At 38.0% G+C, this 22301-nt stretch overlaps 1 protein-coding gene across 1 annotated transcript in view; it reads right to left on the reverse strand.

Annotated features, from left to right (window-relative positions):
• ABTB3 (ankyrin repeat and BTB domain containing 3) overlaps positions 1 to 22301 on the reverse strand; it is a 272906-nt gene that overhangs the window by 43989 nt on the left and 206616 nt on the right. Inside the window, exons 4-6 of the mRNA XM_020803657.3 lie at positions 18004 to 18156; positions 5682 to 5847; positions 2991 to 3080 (exon numbers count right to left, since the gene is read on the reverse strand). Coding sequence (XP_020659316.3) covers positions 2991 to 3080; positions 5682 to 5847; positions 18004 to 18156 — 409 coding nt within the window. The remainder of the gene's footprint in view (positions 1 to 2990; positions 3081 to 5681; positions 5848 to 18003; positions 18157 to 22301) is intronic.

Consider the following 22301-nt stretch of genomic DNA (forward strand, 5'->3'; position numbering starts at 1 on the left):
GAAAATCCACTGTTTTCCAACTGGCTCCTGATACAGTGGACCCTTGACTTACAGACGGCTTGACTTACAGACTTTTTGAGTTACAGACTTCTCTGGCCGCAAAATTTAGGTTTGACTTGCAGCCTGAGAATTGACTTACAGACCAGAAAAAAAACAAAATGGAACAAAAACGGGCTGTTACGGGCTTAATAGGTTTTCAATGCACTGTAGGTCAATGGAGACTTGACTTACAGACTTTTTGACTTGAGAACCGCCTTCCAATACGGATTAAGTTCTCAAGTCAAGACCCCACTGTAGTCCAAACATGATAAACCGATTATAGCTTGTTGGGAGGGTCTACCATTAAACATGTCAAAAGTTTCAGCTGTTTTACCCAGAGCCTGGTTATCATGCAAACAAACTCCAAAACAAATTTTATTGGTGGTACTAAGTTTGCTTTTTTGCATTTCTACAATCCTACTATCAGTCCTAAAGCGTACTATGTCAAGAAAGTACACTCTCTATTTAAGTGGCTCTATGCTTCCTTTTCTACACTGAGAGTATTCCCATGTGAAACACTCCAGACCAGAAAACCTCTGAGCCTCACTTTTAAAAATACTGTACCATGAAAAATGAAATCAGGAAACAATTTTATACTCTTTGGACAAAGAGTACCCACATAATACTTGTTTTCTAATCAAACAAATTCACTGAAGTGACTGACGAGTCCAGAACTATGGTCTGCTTTAGAAACTTTGTAAAATTAATTCATCTTAATTAGAAAAGATTTTAATTATTTTGTATTTTCTTTTATTTTCAATAAGTCACACCCTATTTTTCTCCATCAAAATGGATAATACAGCTGAAAGCAGCAACTCTTGTAAGTGAAGTACTGCTAAACCAATCTTATCTCTTTTCTCCTTCTTACTACAATCGAATTTATTACCCGTCGCAAACACCTACCTTCTGGTTGCTTTGATAAATGTAGTTGGGAAGTTAATGCTATTTTTTTCAATGGGTGTTTCTCCCTGTTAAATGTATACAGCAGCCTTCTTCCATCTGCTGTCTACCACAGGTGGTTGGCAACACCTAACATTTACAGCCAGAATGACTACAGCTATTGGGCATGCTGGCTAAGGGATGATAGAAGTTGTAGCATTTGGAAATTTAGCCGCCTAGAGTGGTCCATTGGTCCAGATAGGCAGGGTACAAATCAAATCAAATCAAATCAAATCAAATCAAATCAAATCAAATAAATAAATCAATAAATCAATCAATAAATAAAAATAAAAAAAAATAAAAATAAAAATAAAAAAATAAAAATAAAATAAAATAAAAATAAAATAAAATAAAATATAATAATAATAATAATAATAATAATAATAATAATAATAATAATAATAATAATAATAATAATAATAATAATAATAATAATAATAATAATAATAATAATAATAATAATAATAATAATAATAATAATAATAATAATAATAATAATAATAATAATAATAATAATAATAATAATAATAGTCTGATATATTTGGAGAGCATTAGCATGAGAAAGTCGGATATACAGGATTGCTTTGATCTCACTTAGATTAGACATTATGCTATATTTACATTAATCTTTGAAGACCTAATGGATTGGTTGATTTTAATACACATTACTGATATTGGTAACATTTGGTTAAAAATAGATAAATAAATGTAAGACATTCTCACATCTTAAAACAGAGTGAGTGGGACATAAATAGCAAGCTTTAGAGAACTTAGTATACTTATAATCTAATTATGGTTACTGACAGCTACAAAATAGGATTTTTATATCTTAAATTGTAGACCCAGATTGCATGAACAAGCACAGCCTGTCTGAAGGACAAATTATTTATGTATTTGGTGTACGAAGTAAAACAAGAAGGTGGTATTTAACAAATAACATTATACAAGTATTTTAATTTAGTCATTGCTTCCAATAAATTCAATAGAACCGACCAAGTCTGGCTGTCATATGCCAATCATATAATGTCTATAACTATATCAAAATATTATATCTGTCCAACTTTAAGTTCATTAAAGCACAGTCCTACTGAAGTCTCACTGTGCTCAATAGGGTACACTCCAAGGAAATAATATACCATTCAGTGCAATCCTACTCGAAATACATCTCATTGTTTGCAATTGAGTTATTAGGGCTACACACAACACACAGAGCTTCTCTAGCATATTTTATTTTCTAGAAAGACTCATAACCAGTGTTTTAACCCAAGGCATTTTATTACCAGAGGAAAACAGTCTCATTCCCCACTCCACATTCAGTTGCTGTTCTGTGCCCTCTAGTCCCCTACAACTTACATTATCGCAACCCTGAATTGGCAGCTGAAGCTTATTTCAACAGAGAAGAGGGAGGAACAGAACAATGTCTCCCACAACACATGATGGCAGTAGGCTGGTTTACAGTGTGCAGGGCAAGGCATGTGTTAAATGCAGCCTTGTCCTCTAACAGAGGAAGAGGTAGGTGGGTAGAGGGCTTCAGAAGAATACCTGGGAAGGTAACACTGCTGCATTATGAACTGGTCACCTAGTATATCTACCACACTTTGCCCCACGGCGGCGGCGGCGGCGGCGGTGGTATTATTATTATTATTATTATTATTATTATTATTATTATTATTATTATTATTATTATTATTATTATTATTATTATTATTATTATTATTATTATTATTATTAGAAGAAGAAGAAGAAGAAGAAGAAGAAGAAGAAGAAGAAGAAGAAGAAGAAGAAGAAGAAGAAGAAGAAGAAGAAGAAGAAGAAGAAGAAGAAGAAGAAGAAGAAGAAGATTTAAAACCCACACAATCTGGTAACCAGGCCACTCTGGGCAGCTAATGGTAGGGCCATCTCTGCCCATATATCATTTTAAAATGTTAGCATTCTTGATATTGGATCCCTGCAATCATTTATAACTCTAGCACATTTAGAAAGAGTGCACATAAAAGCAAAAACAGCCTCACCTCAGCATTTAGATCTGCTCCAGCATCCAGCAGCATCTGGACCATGGCCTCATCTCCCCTCACACAAGCATACATCAGTGGAGTCATGCCCTGCGTGAACGTCAGTGTTAAAATAGTGATGAGTTTCCAGAGAAATGATTTCATTTTAAGAACAGTGCTTTATACGTATCCTCTTAGCAGAAACAAATTAAGCCAGAACTCTATCACTCACACATGCTGACCTAAGTCAACTGGCATACACCTCAGCAGCAAAATGTTGCCACTTAAGGATCTAAACTACTGTACTATTGTGCACCAAGTCATGTGACTGGTACATAGAGAGAAATATACATATAGACTCCTTAATTAGCAGCAATTCAATGCTTAAATTTAAGTTGTTTCAACTGACATCAGCATACAGTATGTAAGTAATAGGAATCTGGCTGATATATGTTACAAAACTGCCTTCTAATTCAATCCTGATCAATTTATTGAGGAAGCAAGTCCTGTTACTTTCAAAGGGATGGAAAAGTAAATAAGCTGAGAATCAGCATTTGGAAATTTATTTTGTTGAACGACACTCTCGTTGAATCCTCAAGTCAACACTGCCATTGGGAAAAATAACACTTCCACATTCTGTTCATTATTACAGCCATTCCTATATAAGAAGAGATACAACAGATCAGGAGGAAAAAGACTTCTGTCTAAAACCCTAAATAGCTGTAGCCAGTCTGTGGACAAGACTGAGACAGATGAAACAACATCTTATTCAGTATTATAAAGTTGCATCCCATATTCCTAAGGAAACATTGAAATCCAACACACATCAGTAGCATACCACTCTTAAATTATGTTGAGCAGGTGCCACTGTCTGCTATTCAGACATATCAATTGCAGTATCAGTTTACTACAACACTGCATGATGTTGCACTAACAGACTTTTTGGCTATGCCCCTTCTTTACACTTGTGAGCTGCTGTAGTGTGACTTTCGTATTCCATACTTCCAAGCATTCACCTGGATGGGGCCTTGGAATTTAAACTACAGACCACAACTAGCACTGGTGTGGTCAAAACTGCCTGCAGTGCATCATCAGCAACTCAGATGAGCCACACAAATGGCTTGTCATATGGGCAAGCTGCCACATGGTTGCATTTCATATGGAGAAGTCATGTGGTTTCTTGACATATGAACTGGACTTTAGAACTGGGCAACTAATCATTGTTCTCTTTTTTTCAGTTTTATTAAAGAAAATAAGATTGGAATAATAGAATAACTGAGTTGGGAGGGGACTGTAAGGCCATCAAGTTTGTTCTTCTGCATTTTAGTACTGGCCTCTTGAAATTCCTACCTAAATCAAAGATCCTATATCTAAGCTTCAAAAGCACACCATAACATTTTATATGAATTCTTTATTGGAATACTCGTATTTTCTTTCACTACAATCCACCCATGAAGATCACCAGGTTGTTTTGAACCACTTACAGCTAAGTTTACCCCAAGAGTTCTTGCCCGCAAAAAAGGAACAAAAAAGCAATAATCTAATCAAGCCTAATCATTTCGGAAGAATGACATGGATGTGTTTGTGAACATGCTTGCACACCAACACACTCCTCCATCACAGAAACTGGATCTTCAGCTCAGATAAACATTTAAGGCAGGCAGCTACTAACAACTCTGTATACTAACAACTCTGCAAAACTATGAGTAATTGAAGAATATCTTACAAATATCCTTTTTAAAAATAAATAAATAAACACTGCCCTGCAGTTTAAATCCAGCAAAGTCAGGACTTCACTTTAGTATTCTTTTCTTGTACAAAAAATCAGAATGTTTGGCTCTCATTATGTGGACATTTCCCCTTACCAATTTAACAAGCATATTTTTGACAGGTCAGACTCAGATGCTTCTATACTCAATACCAGTACTGTTAACAATTGGAAAAGTAGCATTGCTTTGTATGCTCATCCATGGTACACAGTGACTTAATTTTAAATGAAATGCTGGACAGCAATGTTGAGAGTTGCTGGCTCTAGGGAAACGCTGCCCTGTTTGCAAGAAAACTAGATTAGCTGACCCTTCACTACAGAGACTCCTGGCTGAAAATCTGTTTTATCTGAAATACCCACAGCAGCTGATCAACATATCCTTTGTGATTAGTGTTACTTTGACAATGGTATTAGACACAGATGCAATAAGGAAAAAGAGGTTAAACACAGTGCAGCAGTCACAAGCAGAAAACAAAATGATTTCTTAAATTCGGGAGAGGTAGGAGGCAGAAAGAGAACAGGCAGCAGGAAGCTATTAACCTCCCTCCCTTCTATAGTCAGGTACCTTCCAGATATTCTGAGGGGGGCAAGGCATGGAGAGAATTCATTACTTTAACCATTTATGGCACTGACTGATGCTGATGAAATTTGTAGTCCTAAACACACAGCGATTGGCACACAAGACGAAATTGGGGTAATCTCTCAATGCCCATTCTGAATTAAATACTAGGAAAAAGATGTAGGAATCAGGCCATTCTATTACAACAATTAGTAGAAAGCACTCAAAAATAAGAATTCCATTTACAGTAGGAAGGCTATTTTCTTCAACCATCTCAATTTATTATTATGATATTTAAAATTAATGTTCAGTTTTAAATATCTATATTTTCAACTGATTATTTTAAAAAACACAGTTTATAATAAATTTCATTTGAATTTTGTACCTGTTCACTCATGCTGTTAATTCCATCAGGCCCCAGCAACGAAATGGCCTGTTTGACCAAATCTGTTCGGCCACAGGTCAACATTCGGAACCCCAGGTCCTGCTTGAACTTTGCTTCTGTGGCTACTGCATCCAGTTTCCGAGAAGCCCAGAAGCAGTCATCAATTCTACAAATTGGAGGAAACAGTTACATCAGAAGGTATTTGTGAAAGAGACTTTCCCTGTTCACTTTGACACTGCCACAATTTGCCTTTGAATGACATCCACCACCACTGCTACAAGCAACATGTTTAATAATCTGTCAAAGAGTATTTAGATATAGTGAATCCTACCTCCCTACAATAACTATTCATAACAGGCCCTTTAGTTACATTTGCCACTTTCTTTCCCCCCTGACAGAGGCCATGTCCTTTAAGCAGCAAGCAGGCATTCAGCAACATGCAGATTCTTCCAGCATGGAGATACAGCCATGGTAAAATCTTTACCTGTTGGTTATCTGCTTGCTGGCATTTCTAGCTGCTTTAATAGTAGCAACTGGGACTAAAGTAAGATTTTCTGACCGTACAAAATTTACCTCAAGACATACTATATTCCCCATCACCTTAAATATTTATACAGAGATTGGCTAACTATCAGGCCAATTATCAGATGCTGCAGTTGCATGCTGGATTGTAGACTGGATTAGATGATCACCAACGTCCTTTCATTGCAATGTGTAGCTTGCATAATTAAAACTGTAAGTCAACCATAGAATGCTTTAAGAACTATGGGGTGGTACATAAGCAGGACGCCTTGCTTTCTGCTTTGTTTCCCAAGACTACAATTTTACCATGCTAGTTCTATGATTCAAGGCCTGTTACATAAAAATATTTCTTCATTATAGTTCTAACCCATGCTTCCTTTAAGGAATCCTACAACTTTGTTATCCACACACCTATTTGACAGAAGAGTCAGTAATTCCAGGGGTGTGCAGACAGAATGAGACCAATCCCTAAAATAAATCTAAAAGACTGAATGACCTACAAAAACACATACTCCTACCTTGGAGTCTGAATCCATTTAAGCAACCCATATGCCTCTTAAATTGGCTAATGTCAGAAGATAATTTGTTGCTGAGAAGAGCTACAAAAAGATACCTGGGTTCGGAAACCTCTCCTAGGCTGCAACTACACAGTGAGAGATATATGAATTCACTTGCTGTGAAACTGTACTAGGGAATTTGGGTTTCCTTGAGTCTGTTCATGTTACACAGGCCACACAGGGAGAGAGGAAGAAATTAACTGACAGTCTTGTTTGCAGCTTATTTCCAGCTTAAGATAGTTCACTTGTAGCCTTACAGGAGCGCGGTTATGAGGGAATTACTTAATAATCTGTAAACAAGAGTTGTATGGTAATTTCCTCCTCCTAGTCTCTATTCCTTCCTTCCTTCCTTTTGGTGTCTAGGTTCCCAAGTACAACAGTAGTACAATAACATCAAGCCCTTTAAAAATAATATACAATAGGACCACTGTATCCACAGAATCGGCATCCCCAGAGAGAGAGAGAGAGAGAGAGAGAGAGAGACAGAAACCCAGAAATGCATATTTCCATGATGTAGTTACCAGAACTAGCCATTATAGGGAATTAAATACCATGTTATGTATAGGATTCACTATTAACTTCATTTTTTGGCATTTGTGAGGAGCTTGGAACTGATATCCCATAGATACGGGGGCCCACTATATTTTCAAAGATCTAGTCTTCCCAGACTGGATCTTTGTCCCTCCAGCTGCCACACTATCAGGCAAACCACAAGCACACACGTATCTGCACCAGTCCAAGCAATCACACTGATGCAAATAGATCTGATCCCTCAAAATTAGAAGCCGCAGAGGCAAAAATTATGGATTGTGGGGGAAAACTCTGTGCTGAAATGCATTTCCTTTTATGTTATGTGGTCAGAAAAAAATGCAAATTACCCAGTCTCAGACCTTCAGCATTTCCCACATATTCTGCAATCCCGTTGCACCCCTAGTCCAGAAATAACCCCATCAACTCTGCATCAGATCAGTGTAGTTTGAAAGGTTATATACAAATTGTTGAAGGAGCCTCTACCCCTAAAATAAAGGACCTACAATAAATAGTTAAGCAAAGCAAACCTGCAGAATGATATGTTTTCCAAGACTACTTCTTGAGGTAACAAGACGGAGAACTCAATGTGCTGAGGAAAAACTATTTCTAGCAGTGAAGTAGAAATACCAAGACATGTAACATCCAGAAAGTTGGTCAAAGCAAACAAAATGAAACTGTTCAAATGTAGTTGCACACATTTTCAAATTTGCGCTTGGAGATTGCACACAAGTTTTGAAATTTCTCTTACACACATGCAGACCCACGCATACATACAGATGTCTGCTACTTGTTAAAGGCTGTTTGTCCAAAGGTAGTACCAATTATTTGCAAGATATAATTTGTTTGGTGACATCGTTTGATGACATCAAGAAACAGTAAGAATTCTCTTCCACGTCTTCCATACATTTGCATCTTATTCTGTTATTTTAATGTCAGTTATTCTTTTAAAATTTACCTTATAAATGGAGAGAACAAAATGGAAAAGGTGATTTTTTTTACTGTACAGAGATAGGATATGTTACTTTTTTCCAGTACAACTCCCAGAATACCAATGCAAGTGTGATCAGTGGTCCTGTTAGCTAGAAAATTTGGGGGTTTATGATTCCGACAAGAGAGTCCCCAAAGATATTCTGGAGCTGGAGCTACATGTTGTAGATAAGCCACAATAGTTTTTTTTTACTGCAGATTATTTGCATACCGAAGCCAAGATTGTCCTGTTACACAGATGTTTTAATGTGGAGAAAATGGAAACACTGACGTCTCTCTCTGGCAAAAACACTGCTAACCATCCAGTGCCAAAGTAGCCGGTAAGCCTGCCAGCACTGGCTGCCGAGCAATGCTGCTTTTGCCCACAAATCAGCTTCAGTGCCTCTGTTTTTGTTGTACGTACAACAGGCAGCCATTCCTCCTCTGCAGGGCCTGCTTGTCCAGCAGGCAGCTGGATGGCGGTAGCTGCAGAGTCCATGTTGGCAGTGGCAGGAGAAGTATCCCAGGTCATCAAAGATGCCCCTCCTCTGCCACTTGTGCTGTCTCTATGCTCCCCAGCTACTGCTGCCCAACACCTGCAGGACAAGGAAGACTTGCAGAAGAGGAAGGGCAGCCTTCTTTCAAGTGCAGAGAAAACGCTAGGGCCCTCTCATCTAGTGGAAGCCCAACTGCATTTAAATGAGTACTGTTTTAAAGCACAGTGAGGCACAAATTACGTAAATGTTCACAGGGTCACATTTCAAGCAAGGGGTATCATTCCAGCCTTGGTAGTTAACTGTCAAAAAAATAAATAAATGGAAATTTATAGTCCGAACATGCAACTGTGGGCATGCTGGTGGAAGTATTATGGGAGACATAGTCCAAAAAGGCTGTGGTTTCATCTCTGCTGCTTTGTAGTGGAGACAGCATTGGCCTGGTCCAGAACACTCAACTTCGAGAGGTACATTTAAATCCATTCCTGACCAATCTACGAAGCTCACTGTATGATCTTAAGCCAAGCTGTATCTGTCAGGCTAATCTGTTTTACTGAGTTGCTTTGAAGGTCAAATTGGGAACCTGAAGTGCACTGCTAAAAGAAAGAAAGGAAGGAAGAGTGAACTGCCAACTTTGTGTCACCAGAACTTGCAACAATAAAACAAGGCTTTCATTAGCCAATAACTCTCTCCTCTTTTCCTTGGTTAGCAATTCTGAACTGCACAGTATTTTCTTGTACCATTCAGAGTTTGTGCCAGAAAGTCGAATTCTACACCCACAAAAGCCCCAATGTTGTGCTTTGTGTGTATTATAGACATTTAAATGTTTTCTAAACTATACCAATTAATATTGTTTTTGCCTTTTTAAAGACTTTAAGCCTTAATCCCATTGCAGTCTCTACCAAACTAGATGTATTGAATCAACAGGACTCACTGAAATCTTGTTGATTCAGTCGGCTTACTCTACTTGACACTAACAACTGGACTTAGCCCTAAATCTTTAGAAACCCACTCCTGAATACTTGCCTCAGACTATTTGTACATCTAGCCCAGGACTGTCTATTCTGAAATGCACCAGTAAGGACAAACGTTCTTATTCTCATTTTTCTATAAACTGTCCTAACTGAATGTGTCTTATGTGCCATCAAATTGGAACTGTCTTATTACCAACCATAATAGACTTTTCAAGGTAAGTGAGGAGTAGTTTTACCAGTGCCACTCCCCCAACGGGTTTCCATGGCCAAGCAAGGAGTAGAAGCCCGTCTCCTGTTACTCTATTCACTACACCACACTGGGTATTCCAGTGAAGGCTGTAAAAATGCAGGTCAATGTACAAATAAAAGCATTTACGACCTCTTTTATTTTAAAAAACTAGAGATGAAATTGAATCTGGGGCTTTCTGTGTATCAAAAATGTGCTCTACCACTGAATTAAAGTTTATCCCCGAAATAAACATTCACATGATTTGTTTTTCACTCATTTGCATGTTTGCAGGATGTGTACATTTTAATCTTTTTTAATGAAATAAAATGGAACAGGAGAAAAAGACATGGATAAGATTATGCTCATTCATGCATCTGTTAATGCCTATGGCTAATATATGGCATGTATGTGTAACACAACTATGACTAAATCAATTAGGCTAAACAGCTGACATCTCACCTCCTACTCTAGGTCTTGTGACAGAGACCACTCATGAATTCAGCTGCGAGGCAGCCATTGATGAGGCACTGAGTGATGTACATGTATCACTTGTTGGTCACATGGAATCTCTAGGGACATATCCGAAAACAAAACATTTTTGCAGATACTCTCCTAGGGGTAGCCTTTTGCTGCACACATAGGGCTGTGAGTTGGGATAACAGCCCTGCACAGTTCCAAGTAGACTTTTACTGCCATGTGTGCTGCCAGAAACCAATATTTTGTCATTTTTTATCCCTGGAGAAAACAGAGGTTCTCATTAATTCAAATATGTGTATTTACATCTCACCTGCATTAGATTTCTGACCATTAGATATTCAAGACAGCTTACGTATCGAAGTACAAAATACTGTTATACTCTTATTTGACAATATACAAAATAAGGTTAGGTACATTTATTCCTCTTCTGGGATTTACCACTATGCAAGCTTAGTTTCCTTTCAAATGTATACTGGTGTTTTGTCTGTAGATCTAGTCTAATCATATATAATTGCATGCCATCAAGTCATTTCTTCACCCTTTCCAGGGTTTTCTAGGAAGGGAATACTCAGAAGTGGTTGACCCTTCCCTTCTTCTGGAGGCAGCTCTGGGATGGTGCAGCTTGCCCAAGGCTACACAGGCTGCCTCTTTCCCCTAGAACAGTGGTCCCCAACCTTGGGCCTCCAGATGTTCTTGGACTTCAACTCCCAGAAACCCTGGCCAGCAGAGGTGGTGGTGAAGACCTCTGGGAGTTGTAGTCCAAGAACATCTGGAGGCCCAAGGTTGGGGACCACTGCCCTAGAAGACACACACCTCTAGCTCTGCAGCCAGATGCCTAAACCATTGAGCAATCCAGCTTCCAGTTTATTGTATGTGTATAGAACTGGGGTGCTAATTATTATTTGATATTGTTAGGTCTCTGTGGTATGTGGAAAGACAAAAGAGGGGAATGTTTCCTTCTCAAAGGCCTGCCTCCATGAGTGGGGTGGGAAAGGAAATGTTTATCCACTGTAACTTGGATTGACTCAGGAGATGTTGCTGCTTTAGTCTCTAATGGCACTACATGTTTAATCTACCCACTCAGCTAAAGAACAGCCCTGCTAAGGCCAACAGTTAATTAAAATTTTAGCACAGTCAAAGACCAGCAGAAAAACATACATAAAGACTATAACGTACAGCATATAATACCTTACAATTTTAATAACTAGCAGTCATACCTACTATGTTATTGAGTTTGGGACGAGGTAGAATTAACTCTGGCACCTGCACAGAGTCTGGTCACTTCAAATATCTGGGGACTGTGATCAGAAAAAAAATTAAAAATCAAGATAGAAGTCCTCTGATCTATAATTGCCCTCTTCACTAGCTTGCACTTTTCAGATATCTGTCACTTCCTCTATCATCCTGCTCTGATACCTCCTGTCACATTCCATAGTTTATGGCTTGGCCAGAATGACAAAACTTTATGTATGCCTTTGTATCCAGTCCTGTTTATAAGCGGCCTCCTTTCCCAAAGGTGAGGAAGTTCAACTGCCCATGAAATCCCAAGCCACAACATGTCCTCTTTCCATGCAATTCAGGTAGGCCCTCAGGATATGTGACATAAGGGTGGAAGAGAAGACAGAGACACACTTTGCATTGTGTACGCTGAAGCATTAAGATATGAGGTGAACTCAAAGGGGGAGGGAGCCAGCACTTCAGTAATTCCTCCTTAATAGCTCTAGATGCTATGTTTGGAAAAGAGAATGAGATTCCCAACAGGAAACCTGTACATAATCTGATAAACATTCAAATCATCTTCACCCTCTGGGATCATCAGCACCAAGGGCCTGCTAGGTTTTGTCTGCAGTTTGTTTGCAGCCGCATGCTGGGCTGGTATTTTTGTGCCTAATTACTGCAGCAGTCATGCCTGGAATTAGGGGATTAGTCAAAATTTGGGATGAGTACAAGGACACTCAAGGAGATAAGCATATGAAAGGGGAGCTGGATCTAATTAAATGGGGGAAAGTATCTTGCATTATTATTTGGCGCTGTAAAGACCTCCTGCTTCTCTTTCGCTTCCAGTACATTTACAGCAGAAATGTCTTTTCTTCCCAAAGTAGTTTATTTTTAAAAAATCACTAATCTATCTTTGTTTCTCTGCCCTAAAGATGCTCTAGGAAGTGACTTACAGGACACCTATTATTATTTTAAACACACAGGCTTTTTATGCATGACTCATGTGTAAGAATCATACATATCAAACATATGCACCATATGTTTATGGGAGCATTACACATGTAAGTATCACACATGTGATATATAGCCTTCCCCCGAGATACATTATGTGATCAATTTTATTATTTTATTGCCATTGCCACAGAGGGGTTTGGGGGATTGTTTTGTTTTTTGGGGGGGGTTCAGTGTTTTTATGTTTTGTAAACCATGCAGACTAGTGGCTCACTGTCACGTTTCTGGGGGTACTGCAGGCGAAAGTCCAATAGTTCAGTCCAAAGTCAGAAGTCCAGGAGATACAAAACAGATGCCAAATTGCCAAAACCAAAACACAAACCATAGTCAGAAGTCAGAGTCCAAAGCCAAGGGTCAAGAGAGCAAGGTCCGAGATAAGCTGGAGTGTGGATGCGAGCCAGAGAATTGACTTGTTGCTTCCACAGGCTTCCAAGCCTCTGGGTACAGATTAATATAGTAGCAACAGTCATCGAATTCCTAGAAAACACTAAATCCTGCTAAAACTCAGGACTGGTCGACCTGATGTTCCTGTGGGAAGCATTCATGCAAGCCTCAGACCTTCGTGTTATGAGTCCCTGCGGAAGCTTGTCCCTCACTCTGGCTAGTGGGGGAGGAGAATCTGGCAGTGATTCAGTTGTCTGTGATTCTAATTGCCCAGCATTTTTCATAGCTGTAATTAACCCCTCAGATTCCAGATCTTCTTAGACTGAACTCATGAAACTCACCAGTAGATAGGCAATATATACTAGGAATTAAATAAATAAAAATCTGTATGTTTTGTAGAGTGTACATGCCTATGGAAAGTTACAGTTGGCCATAGTTTCCAGGCCCATACATAATGAGCATGTTCAGGAAGCAAGCCACATGTATAAAAAGCACGTACTAAACTGTATACGTGAAAAAGAAAGTTGTTTGATTTGCGTTCCTCACCTACCCTCTATAAAACAGATAAATGTAGTATGTCAATTGGAATAATATCCAATACAGATCAAAACTGAAAGTCATGCAATACACCTCAGGAAAGACAGAGAAACTCTCATCAACCACATCTTTTTATGCTGACACACACAGGACAAATCTACATCTTTCACTTTGCACAGTATTGAAAACCTGCCATAATATGTGCTCATCTCTTTCTCTAACTATTTAAATCATCTTTCTAGCCTTTCTGAACCCAACTAGCTGGCAGAGCCTTGTATGAACAATGACCAACATAGGGAATGATTACACGAGTGTTTAGCCCGCTATTTGTTCCATTTGGTTTGCTCTTAAAGACAGTGACAGGACAACCTCCGACGTACACCTTTCTGGCCCTTGTCAGAGGCTTCTTTTTCAGAGCAAGAAGAATCGCTCAGATTTGGTTCATTTCCAGCATTTGCAATCACTGGAAATGAACCAAAAGAGAGCCTTCCCCAGTCAATTTGCCAGTATTATGAAGTGGCTTAAGGAGAGAGCCATTTCAGGATACTGGTAAATTAAACACTTTCTCATCTCCATGGATGAGCTGTGGAAGTGAAAAAATTTTTTAAGCATTTTAGCATAGCATATATGTGCTGCATAACTTTAAACAATACAAGAGAAATGGAAAATTTCTTCCTGGAAGCAAGAGGGAGCAACCGGGGGGGGGGGGGGGTTGTTTCCTTTAAGAGTTCAACAATATATGCATGTTGTTTTTGATGCTTCTGCTGCTACTGTTGCTGTGAACCTTGCTGAGCACTTATACTCACTGAGAATCTTAAATTTCTAGAAAGAGACTTCAGACAAGGAAAAGGAAATAAAAGGGTCCTTTCTGAAGAATTAATTGTGTATGTATTTATCTTGGAAATATAGTATGGTTCTTCAATCCACTTACTCAGATAATCTTATACCTCAATAAATAGACATCAAAAATTGATGTATTTGTATTTATTAAGAATTAAATAGTGTTGGAATTATTTTCTTGGACTACATCACTCAGAATCCCCCAACCAGCATAGTCAGTAACTATTCTGAATGACATAGAACAAAAATTAAAATCTCTAACCTTTTCTATGAATCTCATTCCCTATTACAATATAGCCCATAGCAGTGAAACAAATGGTGGTTAGTGGGAGGAGGGGGATTTAAGAGGGTTTTAGTAGGAGTGGGAGCAAAATACAGGAGTGCCATGCTGTATTAGCATGTGCTTTGAGATGCAAAGATGAAAAGTACCAAAAAAAGTAAGCTAGGATATTTTCTACTTCTAATAAAATATTCAGGTTCCCTCTGAAGTAAATTAGTGTGTCACTTGTGGAGAATTCTTTCGGTATTCTCATGGATCACAGAAACAGCCACTTCTTAGAAATATCAGCAGAAGCCCCTGAGTATGGCAATATATCCATTTCTTTATTTATATCCAGTAGCAACATACACAACTGTTTTATATGGTTCCTCTCTCTTTCTTTTATCCTGTAAACAACCTTGTATGGTAGGTTTGGCTGAGAGGTAATGTTTGGTCAAAGGACACAAAGTACATAAGTTTTGTGATTAAGCAGAGGTCAAGTCCCTATCCACCCAATCAACCATACTGGCTCTTCCCAATCAGTGGTTACTATATAAATGAAATACATGATTTGTGTAAATTATGCCAAGACTAAACATATTGGTGGTTTTGTAGTATAACCTGCATAGCAGAATGATGTTGGCCTTGGCAGCAGATTAATTAAGAAGTTGGGTTGTGTGTTACTGTTTCTCATTGCATATAACTGGGCCACAACCCAAAATCAAAGCAGGAACTCTTTAATTAGTAGTGATCTGCTATTAGTAGGAAAACAATGGAGCAAGTACTGCACTTAATTTGGATAATATAGAAAAAAGATCATTAGGCTATCCAGAACTGGATAACTGAAACATGGCAACTTTATTCCTGCCTTACCAAGCAATGCCAGAATTGAACTTGGGGCTTTCTGGGGGCAAAGCAGATACAACATCATTAAGCTATAGCCCTTCCATGTACTTCCATTCAATTACAAAACAATTCCTCAAAAATGTGATCGTCACTCGGTCACCAATTTCACTGCATTTGTACTCAGTGCAGAGTAACCGTGCAAGTATCCATGAGCGTGATCACTCTATAATGAGCCAATTCTACATTACAATGCTATACAGAAAACTAAGACAAATATTTTAAAGTAAAGTGAAGCAAAGCAAAACTGCATGAAAATGAAGGACATGCACCTGAATCCTTCCTGAGGGGAAAAAGGTGCTCGAAAGCTTTGCCCACAGCTATGGCTCTACCCAGGAGAGAACTAAACCAAAAATAATCTTAATGATAGTTAACTGTGTGATTCTACGCTGTCTATTTTGAAGTAAAGCCTACTTAATTCAAAAGGATTTACAAGATTTCAACTTCAATTCAAATTAATGGTGGGGAATGTTGGCCCTCCAGCTAGACTGGCTGATAACATTCACAGTCCCTTCCTATTGGACATCCTGGCTTGAACTTCTGGGAGCTGAAGCCAAAATTATTTGGAAAGCAAAAAGTTCATCCCTCTAATATTGTTTTTTTACTTGTCGGCAAAAGTTGCAATATTTTAGAGTCAATCCTAAATGTACTATATTCCTATATGCTGGAAACAAATTGTTTTTAAAAATGACTGAAATTCTCTTGTTTAATGGAGTAAGTTATACTAGAATAAGCCCACTGAATCAGCGGGGATCTGATGAGGCAACTCCTCCATAACTTGCACCGATTCAGCTCTAGTTGCAAATTACTACAGAGAAATAAGCTGCAACTATTGTAAAGTAGACCCATTTAAATCAATGGAATGCACAGAGTAGCTGACTTATCAAATCCTTACTGATTCAGTAAGCCCACTGTAGTGCAACTTACTACACTAAGCAACAGGATTTCAGCTACTGGTGCTTAGTGAAATATATAAAGATTATGTGAAGTACAGCTGAAGCAGGGTAGAACAAAGGAAAGTTACATATATCCTGTATATGAAGAGATTCAGAAAAAAGAGGGTACCTCTTGTCTCTGCAGGAAATATAACAATAAAAATGTCTGGACTTGTTCACAAAATATAGTAGTTGGTCTTTAAGGTGCCATAACATTTTTGTCTTCTTTATTTTTATTTTCTTTTTGCCTGACATGCTATCACAGACAAATATGGCTACCTCTTCTAAAATTACAACTATTGAAGAAGAATGACTCAATCTGAGACACCTCTTAAAATGATAGAATTCCGGAGAATTAAACAGTAAATCCACACTCTGATAGCTATTTATTTGCACATGATCTTGACAGGGATGTTGACAAGGCTTTGGGTTTGAGTCTGACTCCTTGGTATCAAGTCCCAAGTCTGAGTCCAAGTCTTAGGTCCCAAGTCTCAGTCCCTATTAAAAGCAAGCTTTCTTCCCCAGAAGAAACATTGGAAACTGCTAACATGTAGGCTGCTAATGTGTAGGCCACTGTACAAAGTGATATGCACACAAATCTTTTCACACATAATGAAGGGATCTTTTGCAGCTCATTGCAAAGCTGCTGAGAAAAAAAATAAATGTACACTCAGGTTTGCATTCACTGGTCTCCAAGGAAGAACCCAAATGAAAGCTGTAGGCTCTTTTATGTTCTGAAGCTACTAAGAGGACTGCTTTCTGCCTTGACAAACTCATAATGCTGAAACATTAGTCATCTTGGATAAACGGCAAAACAAAACAAAAATCGAGGACGAAGGATACATGGAAATTCAACAGTTCTGAACATATGCAAGGACAACTGTAACAGCATCATCGTAAAATTGCTAGATGTAATATTGCCTCGTATTTATTTGATTAAAAACAGAAATAACAAACCCTTTAACACTGCTTCCTCTTTTCCACTGACTAATATTTTAAAAAGAGCCCAGAATTTTATCACAATACTTCAAGGTATGTCTTTCTGCAAAATTTACATCACAGCTGCAACAAGGTACAGAGAGAGACCTGTTATACAGCCTTTTAAATTATACCTTAAAATTTTGCAGAAGAGCACTCGGAGACAGACAATTAGGTGAGCCTTCCTACCTGTCATTATAAAAACAGCATCTGATTTCAAGGAGGGAGAAATACAAGTAACAGTCCAAAGGCAGGATTAGGGCTTGATCCACCTATTTATGCATGCAAGTACGTTAGCCCCACAGATTCCTAAACTGGTTAGAACAGCCATGTGAACAAAATACAATTACAGTACTTGTTTTCTTTCTAAATGATACCTAAAGAAGCAGCACAAGAAAAGCAGCTTTCAAATCTGCACACTGAGTATATAAATGAACTCTTGTCCTGCTTGTTAAAAACCACAGCAATTGCTTTATCGGATCATATTATTGCTTTGCACATACTTACTTTAACTGCCGAGGTTCACAGTCAACTCCTGGTAGTAAAAGCCTAGCTGCTTGCCGTACATCATCACTATCCACAGAGAAACTGCGACGATGCCCTGCATGAGCCAGAGCTACTCTTATCCATTCCATCAGAGGTGGCAGCACTATGAAAGGCCTACGAAGAACAAAACAAATACTGTAGGCTATTTTCCCCCATTATAAAATGCACGCAGTATCTCTGCATGTGTTTATCTAAGAGGCTTTTAAAAAGGAATTTCAGACAGGGCTGAAATTTAGGGATTTTACTCTAATCATGGGAAGGTTGAATTGGTTTCCACAACAAGCAAATACCAGACTTTTCCTCATGGGTCTAGCACTTCCCCGCAACATAACATTTCTCCTAGAAATTCTATACCTTAATTATTAAGGCATATTTAATATCATTAAGATGATAATGAAAACTGAAAATGAATGTCTTTAAAATTACAAACGCACCTTTTACTGAAAGATAAAAATAGGGGATCTCTGTGAATAGAAGGGAAGTTTAAACAACACATGATAAAATTTTAATTTCAAAATCAGTGTAATATCAAATGTTGACCAGAGTCTTGAACTTATATCTGTCTGATATTAAAAATGCAATACCCTTAAACTATTAAGATGAATGACCTCATTACAGCTTTTCATGAATAATAGATATCTCTCTTTTTGGGATGTGACCAAGGGATAATATATTGGAATAAAGTGATATTCAGAATGACACCCATGGGTTTTGAGTGGCGACATCTATGAGTGCAGATATTTTTTTTAATTAATTCCAAAACTGCAATGAATCCTGACACTGATGTGGAAGTGAATGCTTCAGCCCTTCATTATGGAAGCAGCATTTAACGTCAAGAAGAAATACAAACAGAACTCAAAAGAAAGCCTTAGGGTTTGGTCCAGGTATTTAAACATGAAGCCAAACAAATCTCAAAGACTCCAAAGAGGCATCCTATCAAACTCAAAGTATTTAGATTGGTGACAGAGCATGTAAGGTTACATTACATCCTTTTGCGAAGACCAGTGTATGCCCTGCTGTGCAAATAGAACTATGCAAAACTATGGGGCTGAAGTCTGAAGCTGGTGAGATTCAAACATCCTGGCTAATTATGAGCAGAGCTAAAACCTCTTAGAAATTTGTTCACAACTTCAGATTCCCATCATGGCTACTGCCCTTTATTTTCTAACTACTCCAGTGGAAGAAGTAGCAAGAAAGGCTATGTTGACACACTCTTTTGTTAATGGTAGATTACGGGTGCTAATGCCCCCTGGAAATGCAGTTTTCCAGAAGAGTCCAAGACAGGCAGCTATTTGGGAAGTCTGTAAAATAAACTCCTGAAGGAAAGAAAAGCACAGAAATCTACCCCAAATCCTACCCACACAACTGACTTGGGGGGAAAAGTTACTGAGAATTTTTTAAAGTAGGAAAGTCGGGTAGAAAGCGATTTCTCAGAAGGGTTCCCCAAAAGAAGGCCTGCCTGTTAGGTTGGAACCCTGAAAAATGAGCATTTCGTTCACCCTGTAACCTTTTGTTGTAGAACTTACTTGTCACGTTCTATTTCCAAGCTGCAATAGTACAAGCTCTCAAAATATAGCAAGAAAATGAAAGTGGATTACCCTTCCCCTTTAATTTTCAAGCGTTATATAATCAATAAAGCCAATTGAGATAAAAAGCTTTCGAGCAAATCCCATTTATTTAAATAAGGGTTGCTCAGGGGACATTCTCAGCCGATTTTGCCTATAACTCCCAGGCTCAATAACGACCTAGGAGTCTCTGTCTCTATGACAGAGATTTCCAGCTGTCTTTTAGGTCTCTTCTTCCACCTACTTCTGGATTCATCAAAGCGATTGAATAAAAGTGAATACAACCATATCACTTACTCTGTTTCTTGTTTTTCTAATCTTAAATTTGGCTCCTCCTAAATATTGCTTTTAAAATAAAATCCACACGAAAATTAATACACAAATTTGGGGCAGATTTTTCATAATATATTCTGACTAATTAATGCATTTTTCCTTGCAGTTTCACCAATATTTACATATTTGTATGTTCTGTTTGTGTATTAGTAATGTAAGTAGAAATTTAGGTAAATTCACATTAAAATGCAATCTGAATTACTCCAAATTCCCAACTATTGAGTTACTTCCCCACTATTATTTTTATGTCTTCATTTGATATAGACCACATTTTTTTCCAGAACAAGAGTGTAAGGCAGCTCACCTCTTTCAATGGTACAGCAACAGGTGAAGGAAGACAAGCAAGAAAATGAGCGCTGACCACCATACTTTAAAAAAAGAGCTGCCATTGTTTGATTCCTTTTCTAATCCACACTCTGGCAGTGCCTCTTCAGGGACCTGTGCATTCAGATGAGGTCTTCAGACAGACTGAATAAACTGCTAGATTTCACGGAGGTAGTTTCTTTTAATTCTAATTTCTTCACTCCATATCTTTTACAACTTCTCTTGACTGTAAATTCTTAAAAAGCTAGTCTAATTATTTCTGAAAAGCCCTTTCTGCATCCCACCTCTTGAGCAGTTATAAATATTAAGCAAGAAAAAAAAATTAAAGATAAGTTTAACTAAACTTTCATACAAATACAAATTTAAAGTACTAAAAGTTAAAACTGATGATCAAGGTGAATTACATGGGGCCTAAAGGTATTTCCAAAATCTAAAAAAATTTAGAGGGTAAAATGTAAAAAAGTTCCCTGACCCCTGTAGTTTATCACTGTGAGTAAATATATTCTTTAACTAAAGTCATCAAATTTTAACATTCTGGTAATAAATATAGCTCGTTCCTGAATGTATTGTCTGCACAGATGTCACTTTTTGACTCCTTTCAATCAGAATGGAAATTACAACTTACAAAAGAAATAAGGCAAATGGGCTTTTCCACCAATGTTCTTTTGGCGAAGGGGCATGTCGATGATAAAGCAGCACTCAAACAGAGAACCTGGGACATAGAACTTCAGGAGGATATGAGCCAGTTGGGCAAATACAGTGTTGTTACTAATAAGGCTTTTACAGTATCTTCATATCTGAAGAGCACAATGTCAACAAAAACCAGAAGAGCCTTCACATTAGCAAGATTTAATGTTTTACCCTCTAAACTCATGGAAGGAAGATTTCAACTTATACCTATTTCGGATTGCCTGTGTCCATGTAATGATGGCCAAGTGGAAACTGTAGGTCCTGTCTTACTGTACTGTCTTTTTTATAGAGATCTACGCACTAACCTCTTGAGCCCAATCATTTCAGATATCCAGGGAGACCTGATGAATTTTACAACAGGCTACTTCTTTCCGATCAAGACTCCCTTATTACAAGCTCTGCTGCAAATTTTTGTGCAGCAGCAATGGCACAGCGCTCCCTTATAGTCTCTCTCCTGAGTTCACAGGTCGACCGGTTTTAACATGAGGGTGGTTTACTGTCAAGTGTAGAGAAATGTTGTGGCCCCAACCGAAGGGAGGAAATATTTATATTTTAACCACATAATGTTTTATGAACTGGCTGTACATGTTTTTTAACTGCGTTTTGTGTATTTTAATAATTTGTTTTATGAACTGATTTTACATTTTAAACTGCATTTTGTATATTTTAGCCACATGATATGTTTTATGAATTGGTTGTATATTTTTAAACTGCATTTTATATATTTTAACCATGAATGTGTTTTATGAGCTGGTCACCCAACCGCAATAAATAAATTCATTCAAGGAATGTGAGAGAGACAGTCAGGAGGGGACTCCAGTGAGCATTCTGCCCAGGACTTCTCAGCGTGTTAAAAAGGCTCTGCCATTTATAACCAAGGGTGTGACTAGACAGCCAAATTGGCTCAGGCTAGATCAGGCTAAACAGGATTAATTAAGGTTGCAGAGAGGTGGAGTATGCCATTTGGTGCAATCCTTCCATCCAAATGCAAGGATCAGATACCTTTGCAGAAGATGCTACAGTGTATATCAAGCAACCCTATTTACTCTGCTCTTCCTTTTAAAGGGAAAGAAAAACCAAATAAAGAAAAAAAATCACACTCTTTGTCCCCTCTTTCTATATAAATTATGATGGGCGATATATATGTATCACCGACTACATTACATTGAACTGGCTTGCCAATCAACCTCTATACAGTATATAGGTTGATTGGGAAGCCAGTTCAATGCAATGTAGTCGCATGCAATATATATTCAGTTCTTCTCTGAACCACTCCTTTGCCATGAAAGGGAATGCCCCTTCCTGATACTTTTGGTTCAGTTTTCCCTATTCAGCAAGGCTGACTAG

The sequence above is a fragment of the Pogona vitticeps genome, chromosome 5, assembly GCF_051106095.1.
Source record: "Pogona vitticeps strain Pit_001003342236 chromosome 5, PviZW2.1, whole genome shotgun sequence".
Classification (NCBI taxonomy): Eukaryota; Metazoa; Chordata; class Lepidosauria; order Squamata; family Agamidae; genus Pogona; species Pogona vitticeps.